The sequence below is a fragment of the Apteryx rowi genome, unplaced genomic scaffold, assembly GCF_003343035.1.
Source record: "Apteryx rowi isolate R43461 unplaced genomic scaffold, aptRow1 scaffold_107, whole genome shotgun sequence".
In the NCBI taxonomy this organism is placed as follows: domain Eukaryota; kingdom Metazoa; phylum Chordata; class Aves; order Apterygiformes; family Apterygidae; genus Apteryx; species Apteryx rowi.
Window position 1 is genome coordinate 690,040 of NW_020447275.1, and position 22,535 is coordinate 712,574.

Here is a 22,535-nt window from a genome sequence, read left to right on the forward strand (position 1 = left end):
GGTGCCCTGCGGGCCCGGGCTCTGGGGCCGCGCTCGCTTGCGGGGAGCTCCGCCGCTGACGGTCCTGCAGCGGCGGCTCCAGCGAAGGAAGAAAGCCCAAGCTCGGCGTTTAACAGTTTGCTCATGTTAAGATTAAGCAAGAACAGTTGTTTTTACCGAAAATGCCCCTCGCATCGCGTACGCTCTGCGTGCACACTATTTCTGAGTGACTTGGGTGAGTTGTGAGGAAAAAGGGACGCGTGGAGGCACAAGTCTCCTTTGAAGGTATGTGCGCAGGATACAAACAGTTTTTAAGCATTTGGGAAAATCTGGCATTTTGTTCTGCTAGTTTTAACAAAAATACAGAAAAAGCCCTGTTAAGATCACGAAGATGTGTCATATATTATGAGAAAAATCAGTAGAAACAGAACCATGATTTCCAGAGGGGTTGAATTGGTCAGGAAATTAGAAATGGACTACTTAAACTGTTCCTCCGTGGGTCACTTCTGCAGCCTTTATACTGCAAGCATTTAGGCACTGAACTAATTTTACTTACATGAGTAGTCACTATTAAATAAGTAAAACTATTTATGTAAATAAGTTATGTGCATAGCTGTTTGTAAAACTGGTAGTATACAAAGTCATTAATATATTATTTGCAGGATGACATTCAGCGATATACTTGAAAATTTTATTGTTAATTTTGTGAGAAGAGTTTATTGGACAGTTAGATAATACAGTCAAGGAAAAAAGAACATTCACTAGAAGCTCATCCTGCAACAGCTCTCAAGTGAAGGCACACTTATTTATAAGAAACTGTATATAAAATAGAGAAGCAGAAATGCAGATATAGATAGGAATTAACATACATTAAAAGTGATACAATTTAGAAAATTGATAAAGAACACTATTGCTATATTAGTTAAGTTAAACAGCTTCAGGAAACACAGCAGTAAAACTTGATTGTCTTTATTGTCCCAGCATGCTAGTGCTCTTCCAAACATTTCCCGAACATGGAGCTAGCATGGGCCAGGGGCCGTTCCCAGAATGTATTCTGGATGTAGTAAGCCTGCTTTTGAAAGCCATCCTCTCTCTCAGTTGGCCTCAGTCCCAGAGAATGGCCTAAATCTGGGTAACTGGTACCATCTCAGCCAGCAAAATTTGCATTAGTCAGGTTTATCTAGAGTGTCCTTTGTATATGAAACAGCTTAATGGAGTTTCTGTCATATGTAACTTTTCCGTGATTGTTGCTGGACTGATTTCACAGTTTCTCTTATTACTAGTTTTATTTACATAATGCTAAAAACTTCTACAATTTACACTATATAGATTATTTTTTATTGCAAGTATGAAAATGAGTGCCTCCTTTCTAAAACTAAACACTGAATGAATGTCTGGCTTTTGAAATAAGCTCAGAAAAAAACATACGTGACAACCAAATTTAGCAGACCCAAGTGGCAATCTAGCATCATTTCAGGACATAATGTCATACTCTTCTGTATGCTGCCCAGATCTGCAGTCACACTCCAACTTTGGATGTTGCCAAAAAATTAAATAAAGGTGAAATATTGTAGATTCAATATCAACACAAATGCTACAACAATTTTTTTCCATGCTTTTGTGTCACAGCACTGATAAAAAGATCAAATCTTTTCAGTGCTCGTTCTATGAAAAGAGCAAAGCAATAATGCCTCTAACTGGGGAAAACTTGCTTAGACTCTAAGCTGATCAACGACTTATGAAACAGAATACATCTTCTCTCTCTCAAAAAAAAATACCTCAAAGGACAAAGGGCTCATGATGCACTGGCTATATGTAATTCTTTGTCAGATATACAGATGTGAAATGCTGCAAAGACAAGATGCACAACAAGGCGCTAACTGTTGTTAGCAGAGATGCTGTGGTTACAAAAGCTTATCACCAAAGCCGTTGCCATTTCTACACAAAAGTGAAGAGGACAAAAGATAATTTTGCAGAAGATTGTGAAAGTAATTGTCCAGAGTCTGAATATTCCTAAGTAGAAAATACTATATACGTCAAGGAATGTTTGCATTTCATCTTTGCTAGCACATAGAAGTAATTATAGTGACTAACCTCACAGCAGGATTAAATGCATAAATGGTTCACAGAAATTAATAAATACAAGATTCAGTCAGGATGGATATTTTTTGTGGTCTGGACACCAGCTCTAGAAGAAACATCCATAAGGATAACAGGGAATTTATCACAAATCCAAACAATTTGTTGATGGATTATGTTTGCCATGGGTAGCTTATTGTTAAAGAGGGAGATGAAATAATAAGTATCAAAGAAAACACACATCCTAGCAGTTTGAGTGGAGCAGCCTAACAGATGACAACCAACATCAAAGTACAGGGAATTAGTGAGCTGTGGCATCCTAAACACTCAAATTTTATCAAGATTGAATGTACATGCTTCTGTCAGATGCCTTCTTTGTATAGTATTAGCACGACAAAAAAGAGACTTAAGCTTAGCTATCAGGGCAGAGCAATTGGTGAATACTTCAGCTAAAACAGCTTATGCAGTCACAGAAAGGGAAAAAATCTCCTACCAAAGCATAAGTAAATATCTTGCAAGATGCAACACATCATTTGATATAAAAATTCATTTTAAAAACAAAATTCAAATCACAGGGCTGTACAATGGAGAAAATTGTCCCTTAGGCCCCAGTCAGGCCTCATCAAATGCTTGGTCCCAGAATGGAAAAAAATGCATACATGCTACAGAGATTAGCCTGCTTGATAACGTTCTCTGATATGTGTGAATACTTGTAGATGACCAAAAAGTGCTATGATAGAACTGAACTTCTCAAATTATCTCATAAAAGATGGACTTGTTATGGTGCAAACATCATGTACAAATTACTCCTGAAGATACATATATTCTCATACATTGTCTTGGGTTTAGCAATCATGTCTTTTTCCCAGAAAGTTGGAGTGGTAACAAAGACAACATTCATCAGCTTTATTAAAGTGGCATATTCTCTTGGAGTTGATCACAAAGCATTGGCCTGTATGCCTTTCTGGGGTACAACTCTGTTTACAGTAAATGAAAAGCTAGAAACCAAAAAGTGTATATAAAGGGAGCACAGCTCCCAAAGATCTTGAGCCTAGAAAAGTTTGGGTGCTTTCACCAGATCTCTCTAAAAAAATCTGGAGAAATTTACATGCCATCTACATATTCTAAAAAATGTCATAACCGATAAATGCTGTTATCAGCTATTCTGTGCTGAAAGGGGTGATTTGACGTCAACCAGATAGACTCCAGCTATACAAACACAGTGTATTCCTTTATGAACAGCATGCAAAATATCAAACAGAAATTTGGAAAAAATCCCTGCAATGTGGACATACTTATCAGGTCCTACAAATCCAAAGGGAGTTTTACATTAAGTGAATGGCTGAATCACAAGCGCCCAAACCTATCTTGGAGCTACTTCTGCTAAATCAAAGATGATAATAAAAAGGAAGATGGCGTGCACAGAAATATTGTGCCAATATGCAAAGTTTGCAAATAGAATATTTATCCTCATATTAGTCATAGAAAAAAAAAAAGGTTAAATAGGATTCAGACATGAAATTATAAAATGAAATCAATGTTAACACAATTTGATGTAAAATAGTTATTATCAAACAAAGGTAATTAACTGTTTGATGAGTTTTCAAGTTTGGGTGATAAAATGGTGCAGAATAAATATAGACTTCCTTGCATTAAAAATATCATTGTAGGCTGTAACCCTGAGTACACATTTAATGGATTAAGAACTGGCTAAATTACAGTTCTCAAAAAAAAAAAAAAAAGTGAAGAATGATTATTTAAAGGAACAGCTTCTATTGGATTTCTACTGGTATCACTAGCAGAGTCTTTGCTATTTGATACTTGAAGCAGTTTTGAAATAAATATAAAATCATTGCAGAGGAGTGTGAGGATGACACTAGATTAGCAAAATGGTCCCATATGAATGCAGCAAGGTGGTCACCTGAACAACAAACAAAATGCACTTTTTAATACAGCAAATGCAAAGTTAGGTATTTAAGAACAAAAAGTACAGGCAGGTTCCTCTAGACTGAAAGGATTGTCAGGGGTACAGTGGGCATTCAAACTGACATGAGCTCTCAGTATGATGTTGTAGCAAAAGACCTAATATGATCTTTGAGTTGCAAACAGAGGTCTGAAAAGTGGGAGTAGGGAAGTGATTTGTCCCTTCCTCTGATTTTGGAGAGACAGATGCTGCATTACCAGAGCATAGCTCTAACATTTACATTTTTTAAGCATTTACAACCTGGGTTGCATAAAATAGCCACAAAAATTATCTGAGATGAAGAAAACAACCTTAAAGAGACATATTTGAAACGTCCACATTTGGTTTAACATAAAGGTTGAGAGGTGTCTTGATTACTGTATATCACTAGTATTATGGTTAAATAAGGCAGAGATTTATTGGGCAATTTAAGGGAGGATCTTTCCTAGTGTCTCTGCTCTGATGTTGGGAGAGGATGATGCCATAGTGTGCCCACTGTGTGGTTGCACAACTCCTTTCAATCCTCCCTAGTTAGTTTGGAGTTGACTTTACCCCCAGGTTAAATTTTGCTCAAGTTTCATTTAGGATAAATACAAAGAAGCCACTAAGTTCCTTCATGTAGCTGAATAGTTCCCCTCCCCATATTATTCCTCAAAAAAAAGGACAAATCACATCCCCAGCCAGATGGCAAGGCATGAGCAGATGCTAAACCTCATATTCAAACCAGTTTCCCAGGGGACAGAGATTGAAAACACAAGATTAGGTCATGAATCGGTGGAACTGGAGTGTCAGCGTATGTAAGTGGAACAGCAGGAGTGGAAATGCTGAGAGATGATGCAGCAGAGAAACACCACTCACTGTAACAGAGCCAGTGATATTAACGTCTTGAGTAAATGCCAAGAGATAGAGCTTTTATAGAGCTTTTAGGTCAAGGGCTTATAAAAAAAAAATTGAGCAGTGTGTTTAAAAATACTGTAATGTCTGATTCTCCTGAGTTCAGGAAAACTGGACTTCGAACATTTTTAAAATAAACCTCTTTTCAAAGGTACAAGACTCCATCGTCAATTTTTACTTTTAACAGAACTAACTCTGGGTAGCAAGCTGGGGAATAAAGAGTGACAGTATCCCCCAAGAAGAAAATGCTGGGTACTAAACAGCTCTTTCCTGAAGAAAGATGTAACAGGATCAAATATCTAACAGACAAAACTGGAGAATCATTGAAACAAATTCCCAGTGGAAGTAACCAGTTCTCTATCTCTTGATGTCTTCTGACTGAGACCAGATGCCATTCTAGAAGATATGTTTTAGTAAAAAACACAAGCTATGCTGTAGTCAAACCAACAAGATTAGAGTTTTAATAGCAAATACCTGGATAACACTTGAATTGTCAGTATATACAGGATGTCAGACTAGGTGGTGTGATCTTAAACTGCATGAAGGTTTGGTTTTTGCTATTGGCTTTTGAGCTGGATGTATCTAGAAGTGAAAGCTCCATTTCCACATTGTGGAAGTGCAGCTCACCCCGTTAGAGCCTGCTTCAGGCTCTGTGCAGCAGGCAGTGGAGCAAGACTGTCTGTAGCCACAGCAGTTCATCTCCTCCTACCACATGTACTGTTTTCCAGCTTCTATAAATCATGCACCTATGCTTTGAACTTCCTTTCGTTGCCATGTGGAAGATCTGCTCTGTTACTCTAACTACCCCAGCCAAGCTATGCAAAAAATGCACAGTAACCAAATCTACTTCCCTCCATGTGGGGAAGATGAAACAGCGAGGCAGTTTCAGATAGGCCTCAGTGGCACAAAGAAACAGAAAATGAAAGGTCACACTCTAGAAAATAGTGAATTCTATGCAAAAGCATTGAATTACATGGCCATTAGGAAAAATGCCAACTTACAAAGCTGCAGAATGGTGGATCTGTGGTGCCCAGGGATAAGCAGGAGATAAGACCAGCTACTTGTGAAAACTGGTAAGATGGCACTAACAGTTTATGCTCTTTTCATGTTTTTAATTCATTTCCACAACCATAACAGTTAGAAATGTATCTATTGTGTATTGAAAGGAATGTATTGTATTATTTTGAAAAGTCATACTGAAGATCACAGAATTGTTGCAAGTGAATACAATATGTCCTCAGAATGACTGAGATCACTGTGCTCTTCAAAAATGTTTCCTCTTTATATCCATTATAGGCATGGTTTACTTTATTTTTGCAAGAAAACCAGTATGCCTTGTCTTTTCCTTACCTTTCCTTAATTAGGACCCCACGGGCATCCCATTTTTTGTGACTGCACCTAAAATGGACACCCATGGATCAAATGAAATGTAGACTTTAAATTTTGAGGAAGCAAATTTCTAGAAAACCTAAGTATAGAGGATGTGAATCCATGAGTTATTAGTGTTAAAGTGAAATCTGATTTTAAAATACAGGCTTTCTGTTGTAGTTTTTATGACTAGACATAGCAATAAACTGAAATTGTTCAGGAATAACTGTGATAATGTTCAAGCTGGAGAACATGCAAAAAGTCTGAATCTTCGTAAGAGTAAAAAAATACATTTCAGCTATTACTATAGTGGTATTATTAGTAATATGTGGTGAACTGAGGCTTAAATAAGCTATATGTAAATTTAACAAAATATAATATTTCTGTCTATTTAATAAGACAGGTCAAGTTAGTCCAGTTTAGAATAATTTTAGTTTTTATAATCATATCCTGCTTCCATTGATATTGATTAAATTACAGTGATACAGTATATCAGGAGTAGGATTTTATTATATTAAAAATTCTCTCAGCACTTAGGAGAAACTTTTCATTTGCAAAAAACTGCATACGTACATTAATAATTTTAGTAATTTAGTAATGTAACATTCAGTTTGTTGAACAGTTCTGGTCTGTACAGTTGTAAGTGGTTCCCTCAGTGTACATGGCTGCTTGGGAAACCTCCTGGCAGGGCCCCCGCCAGCAGGTACAGCTGCCTGTAAAGCACCCCGCATGCTGGCACTGCGGGACCCTTGGGGGCATCATGACTGTGCCCAAGAAGTCCCTGATGTTCTCGCACTGCCCACACGCCTCGCCATCAATTGCCAACACTGCTTCTAGGGAATGCTTTTTTTCTACAAACCGGATCAGTGCATTGGGAAGCTTTGTTTCCTCTCAGGATCTTAAATTGTCAGTAGCTATTTAGACTATACAGAGTTTTCCACAAATGGTGAGCAGCACTGACATAATCAGTAGCGTGAGGATGTATACGAGAGGGGAGAGGAGAAAAAGATGACTATGCAGGCAGCAAAAAGAGAGAAAGATGGAAAAAAGAAAATAGAGGTGGAGAAGAAGTGATGTATTAAGAGAAGGTATAAGAAATAAGGTAGAGGCAAAAGGGATGAAACTGAAAAAACAAAGTTGAAGAAATCTGTTATGACTATTATGCAACTTAAATGATCTCAAATGGCTGTGGTAACATTCATCTAAGCATGAGAAATTAATAACTATGATCAACTGCTACTGATGACCGCTGCCTTATTTTCATGAATTCATCCATTTTGGATTCATTATGTATTTATTCAAAAAAGAAAATATACATATTTTTTGGCATAGTATGATATACTTTTTTTTTCCTTCTCCATCTTTTCAGATCTACCTTTATTTCTATCCTTTCTAAACTTTAGGAGATAGTTATGTATACAACTAAGTCAATATAATAAGTATAGTGTCATTTTTTAATAAAAACCTAAGTTGACACTCTTAAAAGTTTCCTGTTTAATCTTCACAAATAACAAGTTCAAGATGACAGTCCAATGCCAAGACAGATATGCTTAAAATCCATTTTAAGCTGAATTTTTCAGATTAAAATTTAGGCCAGGCAGTTAGGTATGTTCTTTCTACTTCCCTCCTGATTTGATATATATACTTTTGTTTGTTTGTTTTAGAAAAGTAAACTGAATGGAATGTACAGTTATCAGATAGATGAGTATTGTTGGAGAACAGGTAAAATAATATCAAAGCAGGTAGATAGAAGAGAAGCCTTTCATTCAGGAAAACTGGAAATTCAATTTTGTTCCTGTATGGAATATGCAGTCGAAAACAAAGGCCCCATGCAAAGCTGATGAAGAATCTGAGCTACATGGCCAAATGCATTTCTTTGGGTCTGAACTGAAATAAAGGAGACTGACTGTTGCTTGGTGAATTCTCTGTCTGAGAGAAAAATTGCTATTAAAGTATAATAAGCGCATCAAAGAAATATGCGGATACAGGCAGGGAGGCACTTACAGCTGACTGGAAAAAAACCTAAGATATAGAGAGCTTGTGAGCAAAAGATAAGCCAGAAAGTTGCTTACAAGTTCTAAAAGAAATGTATTATCACTTTCTATTTGATTCTAGCTAAACTAAGTGAAGCAAGACTTTAGATACATATTTTTAAAATAAATAGGTTTTCATGAAAGTACCTCAGACTCTCCTAATATACCTTGATTCTGGCTTGCCAGGACTCTCTCTTGTACTCCGGGCCTTTCCTGAGCAAAGTTCCTTGCTTGAGAACGTGAAGTGGATTCTCGTTTATATTTCTGCTGGGGTAACAATACAAAATAAAGAATTACTACAGCTGAATCAAGCTGAAAGTTTATTAAAATATTTGCATGAAATTATATCACCAGTGTAGCAAGTCATTCCACATTAAAAAATGCTGGTTCAGCAACAATAAGGTTTCTACATAATGACATATCAGAATAATGACATATCAGTTTTTTGAGTTCTTATAAAACAGCTTATCAGTGTTTCTGTGGATTCCTTTTATTTTCTCTCTATCTTGCTTATTGAGAAATTATTACATCATATTAATTAATAGCAAGTCTTATACAAGCATCTGACATTTCTTTTCTGCAATCATTGGTTTTAGTCTATTTTATTGTGGGAAGTGGGCCAAAAAGCTGATCCTCTAGTCTGTTCATAGGCAAAAAGGAACTAGTATCATACGTAGTAGAAAAAGTGTGTGAATGTCCTTATCACAGACATTTGTAGATCTGGCTTTCTGCCTTCAGCCAAGCGATTCAACAGGAAACTTGTCTAGGACTGGATGCATAATATTCAAGATTAGAATGATGAGGTTTCCTGCAAGGGACTGCCTTAGGTAAAAACAGTGTATACTTATCAGCCCATCCCCATTTAATCGCTAATCCTGATTAACAACTGACTCTGTGATGCTCGTTATTACAATAGTGCTATCAGTCATATTATAGCTTTTTCAATTAATTTAATAATTTCCCATAGGAATACATGTATAGCAATTCATTCCACAGAATGTTGGCAGATTTTCTAAAATGTTTCAGTTAAACACGTTCTGACCCCTTTGATGTTGCCCTGAATTTTAATTATTTGCTGTCGCAGAATTCTGGTTTAATGATGACCTGAATATATTTCTTAAAAAGTAACTACGTGTGAGGTTGCAAATAGCAAGGATGAAAGGTTTTTCATTATGCATTGGTTATCGGCCCATTTGTTATGATTGGTTAGTTCCTGGAACAGCTTAGACCTTAAAGGCCACATCAGGAGAAGTACTGAGCACTCTCACTGCAGATTTTTTGTATCTCACAGAAAAAGCAAAACAAAGGAAAATTTGACATGACATTCATGTATATTCTGATTAGACCATGCATTAGTGAAACACATTGGAAAAGGAAAAAAAAACATTCTACTAGCCTTTCCCCTCTGAATCTCAAATATATTCATGCAATTGAGCTGAAGGTTTCAGGGAATCCTTACATGGAAATATTAGCTTGGGAAATATTTAAATGTTTTTAACTTTTCCACTGGAAGTTTTGGTTTTCTGGAAAAAGTAGTATCTGTTTTTCTTATCGTTCCCTTTTTCTTATCTTTCCCTCTTCTCTAATATGTTTCACTCTCCCACTGTACCGGAACACACTTCTCCATCTTTCTTTTCCCTGTTAGAATTTTTGTCCTAATCATTTTCTTCCCGAATCACATGTCTACCACTTTGTCATTTTTTTCCAACTCTTCTTCCACCTGGTTTTCACCTCTGGAGGTCCCTGATTTTTCTTCTCTTCTTCCTCTAGTATAGAAGAAATCTTTAGTCAAGGTAGAAACTCTGACCTCTCTCTTCAGATCTTCTGAAGCTTCTGAGAACCTCAAGGAACACCTGGAAATAAAGCAAAGGAACAACCAATCTGCCAACTTCTGACGGCTGACCACCTTCCAGTGGTTCATTGACTACTGTGAGTAACTGCTGATCAGGCTATTTAAATCTGATAATTATTAATTCTGAAAAGTAATGGGCATTTAACTGGAGAGGAACTATTTTGATAATCTTTATTGAAGTTTCCATTGCAAGTTGGAAAAAATTGCAGAAATAAACCTTCAGCTACCTGACCTTACCATTTTTCTGCCGTATTTCAATACAGCACGTACTTTTGACAGACCACTTTCTTTCCTGGGCAGGGGCACCACCTCTAGTTTAGTCCTTTTTGACCACTACATCCATTCTGTGGCCCACTGTTAGCAGGAGAAGGAGTCTCCATATTTGTATGACTGTATGATGAACTACATATCCCTCTCTTCATATCCCATATGTGTACACACTTTGCAGACCGATGCCTCTACTATGATCCTCTTGAGCAATGAAAACAATCTCTCAGAGCATGAGCAGTGAATGTCTTTGATCATCCAATGTGCAGCAATTTTGGGGTGCACTGGTGACTAGAATAGATTCAGTAGCAACATTAAAAGCAGCAGAATTTCAAGCTGATGATTTTATGAGGGCTGGAAGAGGGATGAGTAGCCTAGTGCCCCAGTCCTTCATAGCACTGCCTGGTATGGATGTGCAAGGTCTTGTGTCACAGAGCATGCTGCTTCTGCCACCAGACCAGATCTGTGTTCCTCTGTGTGGCATAGCATTGTTTACCAAGGTATGTAGGTAAGAGAGAAAAGTATTCCTGGAGCATAAAACCCTAGGAACACAGTGTCTTATGGTACTGTGCTACACTGGGACATTCTGACCCTGGATTTCAGAGAAGTTGAGGTCAGAAGTCAGATGCTCAGCATTTCTGAAAAGCTCTATCTTTGTAATTTCTCCTTTGTCAGGAGTGGTTACCATAGCCTGGGTCCCATGTCTTAAGGTCATTCTGTTGTTTAGGTAATTAGTGAGAGACATGCAGACTACTACTTATAGAAAGTGTTAATTTTATGCTTTACTGGTCTGTTGTAAAAGTTCAAGATTATGTGCCTGTTTGGTAACTGTACTGCTGACTTGCTCATCCTTTTCCAAGCCAAACGTGTTTAACGCGTAACAGAAAAGGATTATTAAAACTGTAGTCAGAGTACAACATGGAAGATGATCACTGATAATTGGCCACATGACTGCAGTACCATTAGGAAACTGGCTGTTGACTTAGCCTTTCTGCTGGTAACCTGGTTCAGGGCTGGTGGCCCATTGTGTAAAGACCACATTCCAAGAGAGCTATAGAATAAATGAGGAAGCTGAACTGGTTTCTGTTCAGATTGCAACAAGTTCTCCTTCCTTTTTATCTTTCAGTGTTTCCTTTCTGGTTTGTATCTTACTAGTTGGAAGGTTTTTTTGATAAAGGTATTTTCCCCTTTAGCTTCTTTTTTTAGCTTTAGAGGATACAGCTAGGACCTCAGTTCAGGGCAAATCAGAATTAAAGAACCTTTCGTATGACAGCATAACCTGCTTAGCCTAGTTACAGTGAGAAAGGAAAATGCAAAAATGAAATGCCAATAGACAATTACAATGATCTGGCCTCTTGTCTACTTTTTAAAAACCTGGGAGCAAAGAGAGATCGCTCAGGTCTTGGCGAGTTCCAGATGGGTGGTTCCACTTGGGCCTATGTGGACTAGGGGAAAAAGCAGCTTAAAAACACCTGATTGCACTCTGTGACATTAATTTCTGCAATTACTCCAGCACATTAGACACTGTCAAAGCAACACACCCCAAGCATGCGTTCAGTACTGGGAGATGGCATGAAGCTGGCTCTCCGGATGATCTCTGTGGGTTACCTTCATATGAACCCCAAGCTTTCCAGATAAGGCAGTGTTATGGCCCCATGTAGCTGGACAATGCAGTGGGGTTTATTGGGATCAACGATCTGGCTCACAAAAGGTGGCTGTAAATGATGGGAGTGAGATTGGATCAAATGAGCCACAGACAAAGGCTGTTTTAACAGGTATAAGAAGTCCCCGCTTCTGACTCCTTTTTTCTGCCATCGTACCATTCCCACTTTTACATTTGAACTCTGTGGCCATGCACTGAGCCAGTTTGGGAACTAGTCCATCAACAAATAAACCAGCAAAAAGAAACAACAAAAAAATTATTATTCAGTGAGATCAAAGGTCCCTGCTAAAGTTCCCTATTCAGCCCTCCCCCTTAAATTTATGTGCCCATGACAGAGCACATGAACAAGAAGTTAAAGGCCAGCCCCACAGTATATAACCAAAACCTCAGTTTAACTCAGCTGAAACTCTAATTACCACATTTGTAGAGGCAGAATCTGTAAAAACAGTCTGAAAAGTATGTAATGTCATTAAAGGGAAATTAAAACAGATCTTTGATCAAATTAAAGACAGTGTTTTTATCAGCATGGAATAACTTAGATTTGGGAACTTTTGGCCTGCAGACAGGTATGTCCAACTATCTTCTGGCTGTAAATGGGAAGGGACCCTTGAAGGAACACATTCTTCCTCCGTAGGAGGAAATACCTGAATTTTTGGGTATGTTATCTTAAAACAATTATAAACTCAGCTGCAGACAGGATAGAAATTTGATCATTACATTTAATCCTAACCTAGCGTTAAATATGAATAATGGACTAATGGGTGTATCCCAGGATATTGGCACATACAGTCTCTACCCTGAAATTTATAAATGTGATAGTTGTCACAGGCAAAGGAATAAACACCAGGAGATTATACATACCTCAACTGCAGGCAGGTGCTGCGTGGCTCAAGTCTTGCGCAGCTGTTTTTCAGTCAAGCAAGTACCCTCCTTCTTGCAGCTCTGCATAGGCACTCTCTTCTTGTGCTGTATCCCAGTTATCTGTCCATGATTTGGAGCATTGTTCATGTTGGCCACCCCTTGCAGCACCCGGGGCCATGAGGCATGGGCTGTGCTGTGCTTCAGAAGTGCCTGCTGTGAGATCTGAAAAAGAAGACACTGAGCAAGAATAAGGCACTAGGAAGATTTTCTTGCTTTGGAAAGATTTTTACTTCCATTGCAACACACCTTAAAGAGCTGAAATTGGCTGAACTCTTTAACATATTTTCTGCCTGAGTCTGTTCCCAGAACTCAGATGCTGAAGGCTGGGCTAGAAGTTGGGATGAAGCAATTGGCAGGGTGAGGTGGAGCTGTTCAGCCCTCTTCCTGTTACAGATAGTAAGTTTTTTATTTCTGTCAGGAGAACACTTCAGATTCCTTACACTGTGATGAGAACTCCCTTCTTCTCTTGGTATTTTTAATATGAACCTCGTCTTCTTAGAGGGAGTGCTTCCTGAGTTTAAAAAAAGAATGGGTCTGAAGTAAGGTCTCTGAAGGTTGTCCTGCTTTTATGAGACCTGATGGGGCTTCCATGAGGCTTAGTTGGGATGGTGTAAGTTTATTGCAGGGTAGGTTTCTCTCTACAATTTGCAGCAGGACAAAATAGCCATTAATTCTTGCCTTCTTGCATTCGAATATAAGGTATGAGCAGACTAACCAGAAAAGCTTCTTTCCTTTTTTCTCATAGACCATTGGAGAATGCAGTAGAAAAAATGTAGGTGTCTATTTAAGGTGATCTGTGAACTATCAAAGAGGAACTAAAGAGCTGTATCAGAGCTGAGAATCTGGCCTTTATTTTTACCTTTTGGGATAGAAACATCATAACTATCTATTTTACTGTGTTTCTAGTTAATTAAGCAGTAATGAAAATATGTACATGCAACTAAAACCAGAAATTGCCTGACTTGTACTTAAAATGTATATAGAATTAACAAACATAGCTTCCATAAACAAACTACCAGGAGAGAAGCAAATCTGAACGTTTATGATTCCTGAGCTCAGACTCAACTGATTTTAATATTCGAAAGTTTTGCCCTCACTTGCTGTTTAATTCCTTTTTCAGCTCTTGCCCTTGAGCACTGATTTTTATGAATAAAAGCTTTCATTCACCTATGGGTCTGGCTCCAAGATATTTCTAATTCTTCATTCATATAACCAGAGCTATCCAGCTACAAATATGTGCTTATTTCTATTTATCTCACTTGTTGGTGACATTTTTCAATTCATTTTTATCAGTACATTCCATCCTAACTTTTCTTCCTGCTTCCTCACCAGTTATATCCTAAAACTCTTTACCATAACTAACAAAAATAGGAGGTATGAGCTCATCAGAATACACAAACCCCATTCTTTACAAAGGGCAAATGTTTATTTGATTTAAATTATAATTTGGATAGAATGACAATCACATAAATGCCAGAAGTTTAATTTCTAACATATATTGCTTATTTTACACAGTACTCCAAGCATTTTTAATTGCATCACAGCAAAACCATACTTAAGAAAACTGGGAGAAGTATACTCTTTAAGAATTCTTAACTCTGTTAAAGCTTGTTTATATACAAACATTGCACCCATATAGCTAGATTAATTTAGACGTGCTTTAATTACATTAATGACAGTTCCTTGGAAAGATGTTCATATACCATACTGATAGTGTCTTTAAACAAATAAGTTGAAGTTGGTAAAAAATATCAATAAAGCTGTACGAACCTAGGAGTAGTTTACCAGTTACATCAATAGAGTCATATACATGATTTTGTTGTCTTACTTGAAATCCTTCCCAAGTGATATAAATTACACTGTGGAAGGATCTTCTTCTAATACAAAAAGAACATCTCTACAACTTGGGGAATTACAATAATGTAACTCTATTAGTTAAGATTTATGCCCCAGATACAGGTTTCATAGGACTGTAAATCCTTTTTTAGCACATGCAGAGTTGGAATAAAAATGCAGCTGCCACGGAATACAAATTCCTCCTTTGACCTAAAATGGATCTGCTGGTATAAATTTGTTCAAAACTTTTGAAAAGGTAATCTTACTCCAGCAGACCTCTGGGTATTGCATGTATGCACTGCTTTACTGCAGACCTCCTGTAGCTGTCCCAGAATGACTGTGCCAGCTTCTTCTTTACGAGCCTCCTTCCACATCTGTGTTTCAAGAGCAGGGCCTGTGGCTACCCTACCTTCGGAGTTGGTTCAGGCAGTGTACTCTTTCTTTCCTTAGGATGCTTGTTGGATTTTCACCTTTCCTCCTTGCTTCCAAGCTACTTCTGTTCTAATCACCTCAGCACACAGCAGTGGGAGACAAGTTGGCGCCATGACTCTGCTGTGCCAAACCCAGAAGAGCCTGACTCAGAGATAATATGCTGAGTGCTCATAACCTTCAGACCCTGTCTGTCACAGTCTTAACTGGACCAAGGAGGAAATACTGGGAAGAAAGCACCTATGCAGAGTCCTTTTTCAGAAACATAAGGAATGCTGTGACCTATTGTGCCATCTCTGCCCGTTTCCATTGGAACAGTGCTCGGGCTCTGTGATGGCTCACAAGGGGCATGCGGGCAGCAGCGGGCACTCTGCGCCTGGCATGTTATCCAGCTGAACGGTAGAGCTGGCTCCCCCACCATTCTCCTTGGGACAGTCTCAGGTGATGACATGAGCTCTCTGGTGTTTTCTGCCTTTCGGGTTGTTACAGCTTCTTTTTGCAGCTTACTACCTCTTTGAGCTGTCAGCAAAGAAGCTCCCCATTCTGCTTCCAGCAAAACTAGCTGCATTATTCTAAAATGTAAATTGTTGGTCCAAACAGTAATTTCTTGCCGCATCTACATACCATAAAAATGCTAAAACAAGAACAATTCAGTTTTCTTTGCAGAGGTCAGAAAGAAGACAATAATATGGGAAATGATTCTAAATCTGCACTTCTCCCCCTCAGGAAATGATACCTGTGATTTATCTGTTGATTAATTCTCCTGTTTTTGTTAATGTTCAGCTAGAATCTCTCAGGAGCAGGATCGCTCTCAGTCTCTCCCCATCTCTCCTCTTGCTGACAATCCTCATGACTCACTCTACAACAGCATCGACAGTGTCAGTGACTCAGCTATGCGACACGTGCTCCATCAGTCAATCTAGGTGTGATTTTAAAAAAGAAGCAAATACAAGTTTTGTGTGCTGTGGGAAGACAGCTCTTTCAATTTGATAAAAATAAAATGTTCCATCCAACCACCCACAGAAGGAAGTGACTTCATATAGCTGACCACTTACCTACAATTACCCTAGTAATTGTCAATGTATTTTGTTTCTTTTGAGCAGGTTAAAAAAGGGTTTTACTTTTGGTGCTCACATATTTGAAAGATCTCTTACATTCCCAGCTTAAGGTATATTTCGCAAAAAACAACTCATGTAAAGCTCGTGGGTACTTGCCTAATTTGGTCTATAGGGATGGAAAGTGCTGTTCCCGCTGGCAAAGCCAGTGAGCAAGCTCCAACTGGAGACCAGAGCACTTTTGTCATTCTGTCTCTGCTGAACTAAGTGCTGTGCAGTATGCCTCCTGTATCAGGAGGTGTTTAGAAAGAAGCTCCAAGACAGAGGAGATTTTACACTGTAAAAAGCACAACTGAACTCTGCAATGAACTTTGAAGTTATATATTGTCGATAGGGGATACTTTATACATGAAGAGAGTAAATCTGTTTTCAGTCCACAGCTATCATTCTCAGCACCCTGTGGAGTGAAGTTGTTTCCAGAATTGCTGATCTTAAGCATGTGTCGAAAGGGTTGCCTTGATCACTCATTGAGTTCCAGTTAACAAATTCCTTTCTCCTTTGAACACTAAGAGATTCTCAAGCTGAGCGGTATTGTTTCTTTCTTTGCTTTCTTTTCATTAAAAGAACATAATTTAACCTTTTTTAATATAGGTTCTGAGTTATTTTATTTACAGAGTGATTCTTAAGGAACATACTCTTTGTATGTGAACTTTTTTCTTTGTGAACGCAGAGGTTCTACAGGTATTCGATGGTGTGGGCATTTTTGGAGGTGACTGTTTAACTTGTCAGCAGATATTAAACACCACTGACAGTTTCAAAGTTTTGTAAAAGAGCCAACACATTCACAACAGCAATATTCACCCGCCCCCCAAGAAACCAAGAACATCATAAAACAGACAGTCTAAGAGTCTTCTGATAATCTAGTCCAACAAATACCACTTATGCACTATAGTTCAACTTCAAAGTGATCTAGTTAATGAACCCTTGCATTTCGCACTGGCAGCAATTCAGAAAGCCAGAGCTCCGTAACACAGAGTCGGTTAGATTTATCTTCTCTCTTTTTAATGAGATACATACTAACACTGGGAGCTTACTGCAGAATCAGTGTCCTGGGAACCCTCTGCAGGCCATGCACTTGTGTTAAATAGGAGGTAAAAACATGGAGCAAATTTGTATTACTGTAATTATTTGTTGTATGTCTTATGGTAGTGTCTAGAACAATGGAAACTGTAGGAGGCTTTAGCAAGAGCCAGTTGTTAGATTAGGCAGTTTAGGCTGTGTTGTTAGGTTGCCTGCATTTATTTAGGTAATAAAGAGGGGCTACACAATACAAAGTGGTTTAGTTAGAAGTCAGACATCAACTGAAGTGGGCTCTGTCTGACTCCTTTGGTCTGAGTGATTATTGAACAACAAACATGTCAAACTGGTATTCATGCCCCACTGTACAAACGACTATACCAAAATAAAATAAAAGACAGCACTTGCTCCCAAGTGTTTAGAACCTGCTTGGTGGTGCTTAAACCACAGGCCGCATTTTATTTACCTCTTTTGGTATATGCTTTTTCTTCTCTGTTAAGGATGAGCTGGGATAAAATTTGCTGTATAACAGTAAACAGATTTATAATTTTACTTCCAACATTTTTCAGTTTAGTATCTATTCAATGTTATATCAAAAGTTATCCAGACAACAAAGAAGTCCCAGTGTTTGAATCATTTTACCCAGGGTACCAAAAGCAATGGGATAATCAAAGAGAGATGCTGAATATGATGTGCATTTACAATAGGGAAAAAAAGCTATCATGGTGTCAGCAATTCCCATCTCACTAATATGTACACTTTTCTGGTGGAAGGGCTTGAAAAAACAAAGCATTCTGTCATCTGGGAGCAATGCCCAGAGTAACAACTCCCCAGTCCTGACTGGCTCCATAGGGCTCTACCATTTCACAAGTATCAAATAAAAATATTAAAAGAGTGAATTACACAATTTAATGAAATCATTTGAAATAATCAGATTCTAAGCATCTATGAAATTCCAAGTAAATTAAAGCTTTATATGAAATTTGATCATATTTCTCTTGGAATAGGATCACAACTTGCAGTTTGGATTATTTCCTCCCACTGAATTTGGCAGGGGTTGTACTTGCATATTTAATGGTATATTGCACTATTTAGATCTTAGAATAAATAGCTTCCTACCCAGGTATTTTTTGAACAACATAACAAAGCAAACTCAGCAAGAGTGCTGTTGTGTGCTAAACCAAATCTTTACTGCTTTACAAAGATCCGTGATCTCAGGAAATACTTATCTGTAAAACACTACGGCTGTAGAATTATTTATCTGTTGTTCCCTATACGAGCAAGTTCAAAGGATAAGCTTAGCTGGGGTATGAAGTTAGTTGCAGCCAGAGTACTGGGACAAACGAGGCTGAGGTCGGGTCTCGGGGCAGGCCCTGTCCTCTCGTCAGAGATTCCCCTCTCCAAAAGACCCTGAAAAAGGAGTGGAGATTTGCACGCAGGTTCAGCTGGAGAAGGGAGAGGGTGACGCACCAGCTCGCTCGGCCGACTGCCTGCCTAAAAGCTTGCGCAACGTGTGTTGCCAGTTTCACAGCCCTTTCTCTGGAAAACGCTGTGACACTTGCGGCTGGCGGGGAGAGCTGAAAGGTTAAGAGGTGTCTGGCTGCCAAAGGATCGCATGAGGAAAGAGGTGCTTCAGGGCCAGATGCAGCTTGAAGGCCAAGGAGTCCATAAACACTGGGACGTGACCCTCTTGTTTTTCACAGGAATTTCAGACTTCCCACTGACAGAAGAAGCACGAGGAAATCCCGTGGCGGCTCGGGTAGCTTTCCCCCCGCCCGGGGAGGGGGAAGGCAGCCCGGCCACGCCGCGCCCAACGGCCCGAACGGCCGGCCGAGGGGCTGCCGCGCGCTGGGGGCGCCCCGCCCCCGACGGCGTTTGCAGACCGAAATGCCGCTCCGCGGGCCCAGCCCGCCCCAACGGGCGGCGCCGCCGGAACCTATTTGCCCATATTTAGCGCGTGCCTGGTTACCGTATATACCCTTACGGATAGGCAGGACGGAAGGACGTTGGCATAAATACGGTGTTGGGCATGCCGTCTTCCCTCGCGGTCACCGTGCCCTCTAACAGCCTCGTTTCAGCCTGCGCCTGTACTCAGAGTGGGTCTCGTCGTCCTGATTTAGTTAATACGGGTTTGGATGGGCGCTCTCGTGTTAACTTCAGAAACCAAACGGGTCTCGCACTGGGACATCACTTCCCTTTACCGTATTTACGCTCACTTAGGGCAGCCATTTTTGGGGGCGTAAAGCAAAGGGTAGAACACGTGCTACCGTATATCATGGCGCTTAAACGCAGCACCCTGATGCTGCTCTCACCCCGTCCCGGCGGCAACGGCGCGCATGCGCGGCCCGGCGGGGGCGGGAGCGGGAGCGGTGGGGTGAGGGGAAGCGGCCGGTGCCGCTTCCTCCCGCGGTTCTCGGTGCTGGCGAGGCCTGGGCTGGGCCTGATCTGGCGGCCCCGGGCAGCGCGGAGCCATGGCGCAGCGGAGGGCGGTGGAGCGCGGGCCCTGCCAGGCGGCGGCGGAGGGCGCCAGGCAGCAGCGGCAGCTTCTGGAAGGTGCCGGGCCGGGGGGCGGCGGTGGGGCCGGGGCGCGCGGGTCATCTCGTCCGGCCAACGGCCGCCCGCCCGCGCGGCCCGCCAACCGCCGCCCAACTGCCGCAGCGAACAGCGCCCGGGCCGCGCGGGCGGGCGTCTCGGGGCCGCCGTGCGGGCGGGGTGCCGGCGGGCCGGGCCGGGCCGGACGCCGCTGCGGGCGGCCGCCGCGGGGCCTGGCACGGCTCCCGCGAGGCCGCGCCGCGTGCGAGTGCGTGTCCGCGTAGTGCCCCCTGCCAGCGCCGCTGAAACGCTGAAGGCCGAAGTGGCAGAAAATGCCCTCTGCTGTATTTTCCTTTCTCATCCTCTGGGGCTTTTTGCTCTGCAGGAGATGGTGTTAAAATACCTGGTGGTGAAGTATTCGTGCTTGTAGCACGAAAATAGGCAGGATGGTTGCGCTAGCTTCAAAGCAAAAACCTGAAAGCGAGTAAAATTGAAAACTAGACCTACAAGCTCTGTTTTATCTGGGTGTTTCGTCATCCTTTCGCTGCCTTTCACAACAGTGAGATGGCAGTGCCACAGCTTGAATGCTCCACGTGAGCACTGTAGTGGTGCTGCCGGGGTCCCCAAATGAAAATACTGCTTTGGCATTTTTGTCTTGTTCAGGTGACTGATTCTCACTAAGAAGTTGTGCTACCCTAACTGTGTCTGAAGCGAGGGAGTGCCTTAATATATATGCAAATGCACACCCTAGTGTGGATGCAGAGAATATGTGTTAAGTTGTATCTGTGCTAATCAGGAAATTACACAGGTGGTTATATTGCTAAAATCTTCAGTATAGAAGAGACCTAGAATGTAATTGTGGTTATTTATGGTACTCTCGTAACTTCCTCTGTACAAGGTTTTGAAGATAGGAAGACTTAGTTTAGATACATATATATATATCATTATAAAACATGCATAGTTCCCAAGTCTGACAAAGTGGAATCCTTATATCCCAAGCTACTGTTGTGTGTATATGTGTTTTCTCCTGGTGAATGTCTCCTACCTAGTTGTGGCTAGTGTTCATTCTTAGGAAACAATCTCTTAATGAGCATGTTTCAAAGTTGCATTGTACATGCTCAAATCTTAACTTCAGGTGCTTTCGTTAACTTTTTAGAATCAACTGGACTGGCAGGTGACTTCTGACAAAAAGAAAAAATGCATAGAGTTTTGCTGTTCAGACTGTCTTTTCCCTTTACAATTGTAATTGAGGGCTAAACTATTTAGGGATCAAAGAAGTTGACTTCTATGGGATGCTTGCCTATGTAAGAAGTTCAGATTTGTTTGAAAGCTTTCAGGGAGAGTGAGCAGTATATTGTGTATGTTATTGAAACCATTGGTGGAAAGACTATGTCCACACAGAACTTGCCTTAATTCTTGAAAGCATAACTTTGAATTCTGTTGCAAGTTCTTTCTTAACTTTGGTTTTGTTTAATTTCAGGGAAAGCCCATGCAGAAGGTGGATCAGCTGGAACGTCTCTTCTTATTTTAGTGTCCATCTTCTTATCAGCTGCTTTCCTTATGTTTTTGGTATATAAAAATTTTCCACAGCTTAGTGAGTAAGTATGTTGGGAAAAATTAACATATTTGCTTTTCTTTTAACATCAAATTGTAGAGGAACCTACATGGCATTAGTTGAATCTCTCTCTCTCTCTCTCTCTCTTTTTTTTCTTAAGGGAATTTCAGGATCCAATCTACAATGTCAGAATACAAAACTTTACATAGAAATACACACTAACTTGTAGGATCTATTTAAACACAGAAGTTTTGTTTTCACTAGTGTTCCTATTGCATAGCTGAGAGATGATGTTTTAAAAAGTTACCCCTTGTCATATTAGAAGTGGTAACTGGCAATGTTGGTTCTTAGCCTTCCTCAGTTGAGAGGCAAAAAATGCTAGGTTAGGGCTAGATTTATTTTAAAATTCCTCTTACTCAGGTGTAACTGCAGGCTGGCACCAAAAGGTGACATCCTTCTTCCTTCATGCCTAAGCTTCATGTTCTATTTTTTCCTCCCATTTGTTGCATCTAGTAGTGATGTGTCAGGAAGGTAGGTAGTCTGACAAGATGAAAGTTTGCTTGTCTGACAGTTTTGTTTTTTCTTTTAGTAGTTAATTTTCTGTCTGGTTAACTTGTTCAGCAAGTTCAGTTTGTGACAGTCCAATCACTAGGTCTAATACAGAGGTGGAGGGGACACACCACTGTGCAGCCTGGAGTTACACCAGAAAGAGGTGTGATGTGGATTTTCACTCTTAAAGCTTTGTTTATTTGCTAGGCAAAGCTCCGTCTGTGTTCCTGCACTTTAAATATTATGACCTTAAAATTGAGGCAGTCATACTTGGTTTTTGGCTGAAATATTGACCACTGCACAGTTGCCAAACTTAGGTTTGAGTAATTATTTTGTTTTGATCAGTTTGTTTCTGGCAAGAAAAGAAATCTTAGAAATAAAGCAGATTATTTAATGAATAGAAACAAGATGGTTTGCAAACTTCTAAAATAAATCAAGAATTTTATAATTTAAAAAAAGCGCAGGTATTGAAAGAGTTTATCT

The 22,535-nt window shown here is 40.0% G+C and overlaps 1 protein-coding gene across 5 annotated transcripts in view; it reads left to right on the forward strand.

Annotated features, from left to right (window-relative positions):
• Nucleotides 1-6: 6 nt before the first annotated feature.
• Nucleotides 7-22,535, forward strand: part of TMEM41B (transmembrane protein 41B) — a 32,330-nt gene continuing 9,801 nt past the window's right edge. The window contains exons 1-3 of one of the 5 annotated variants that reach the window (XM_026070605.1): nucleotides 7-264; nucleotides 10,087-10,245; nucleotides 21,429-21,546. In XM_026070605.1, coding sequence (XP_025926390.1) covers nucleotides 21,509-21,546 — 38 coding nt within the window. In that variant the 5' untranslated portion in view covers nucleotides 7-264; nucleotides 10,087-10,245; nucleotides 21,429-21,508. Of the gene's footprint in view, nucleotides 265-10,086; nucleotides 10,246-19,335; nucleotides 19,513-19,762; nucleotides 19,970-21,428; nucleotides 21,547-22,535 lie in introns of those variants that run through there. The other 4 variants (XM_026070614.1, XM_026070598.1, XM_026070590.1 and 1 more) reach the window with 4 other exon arrangements.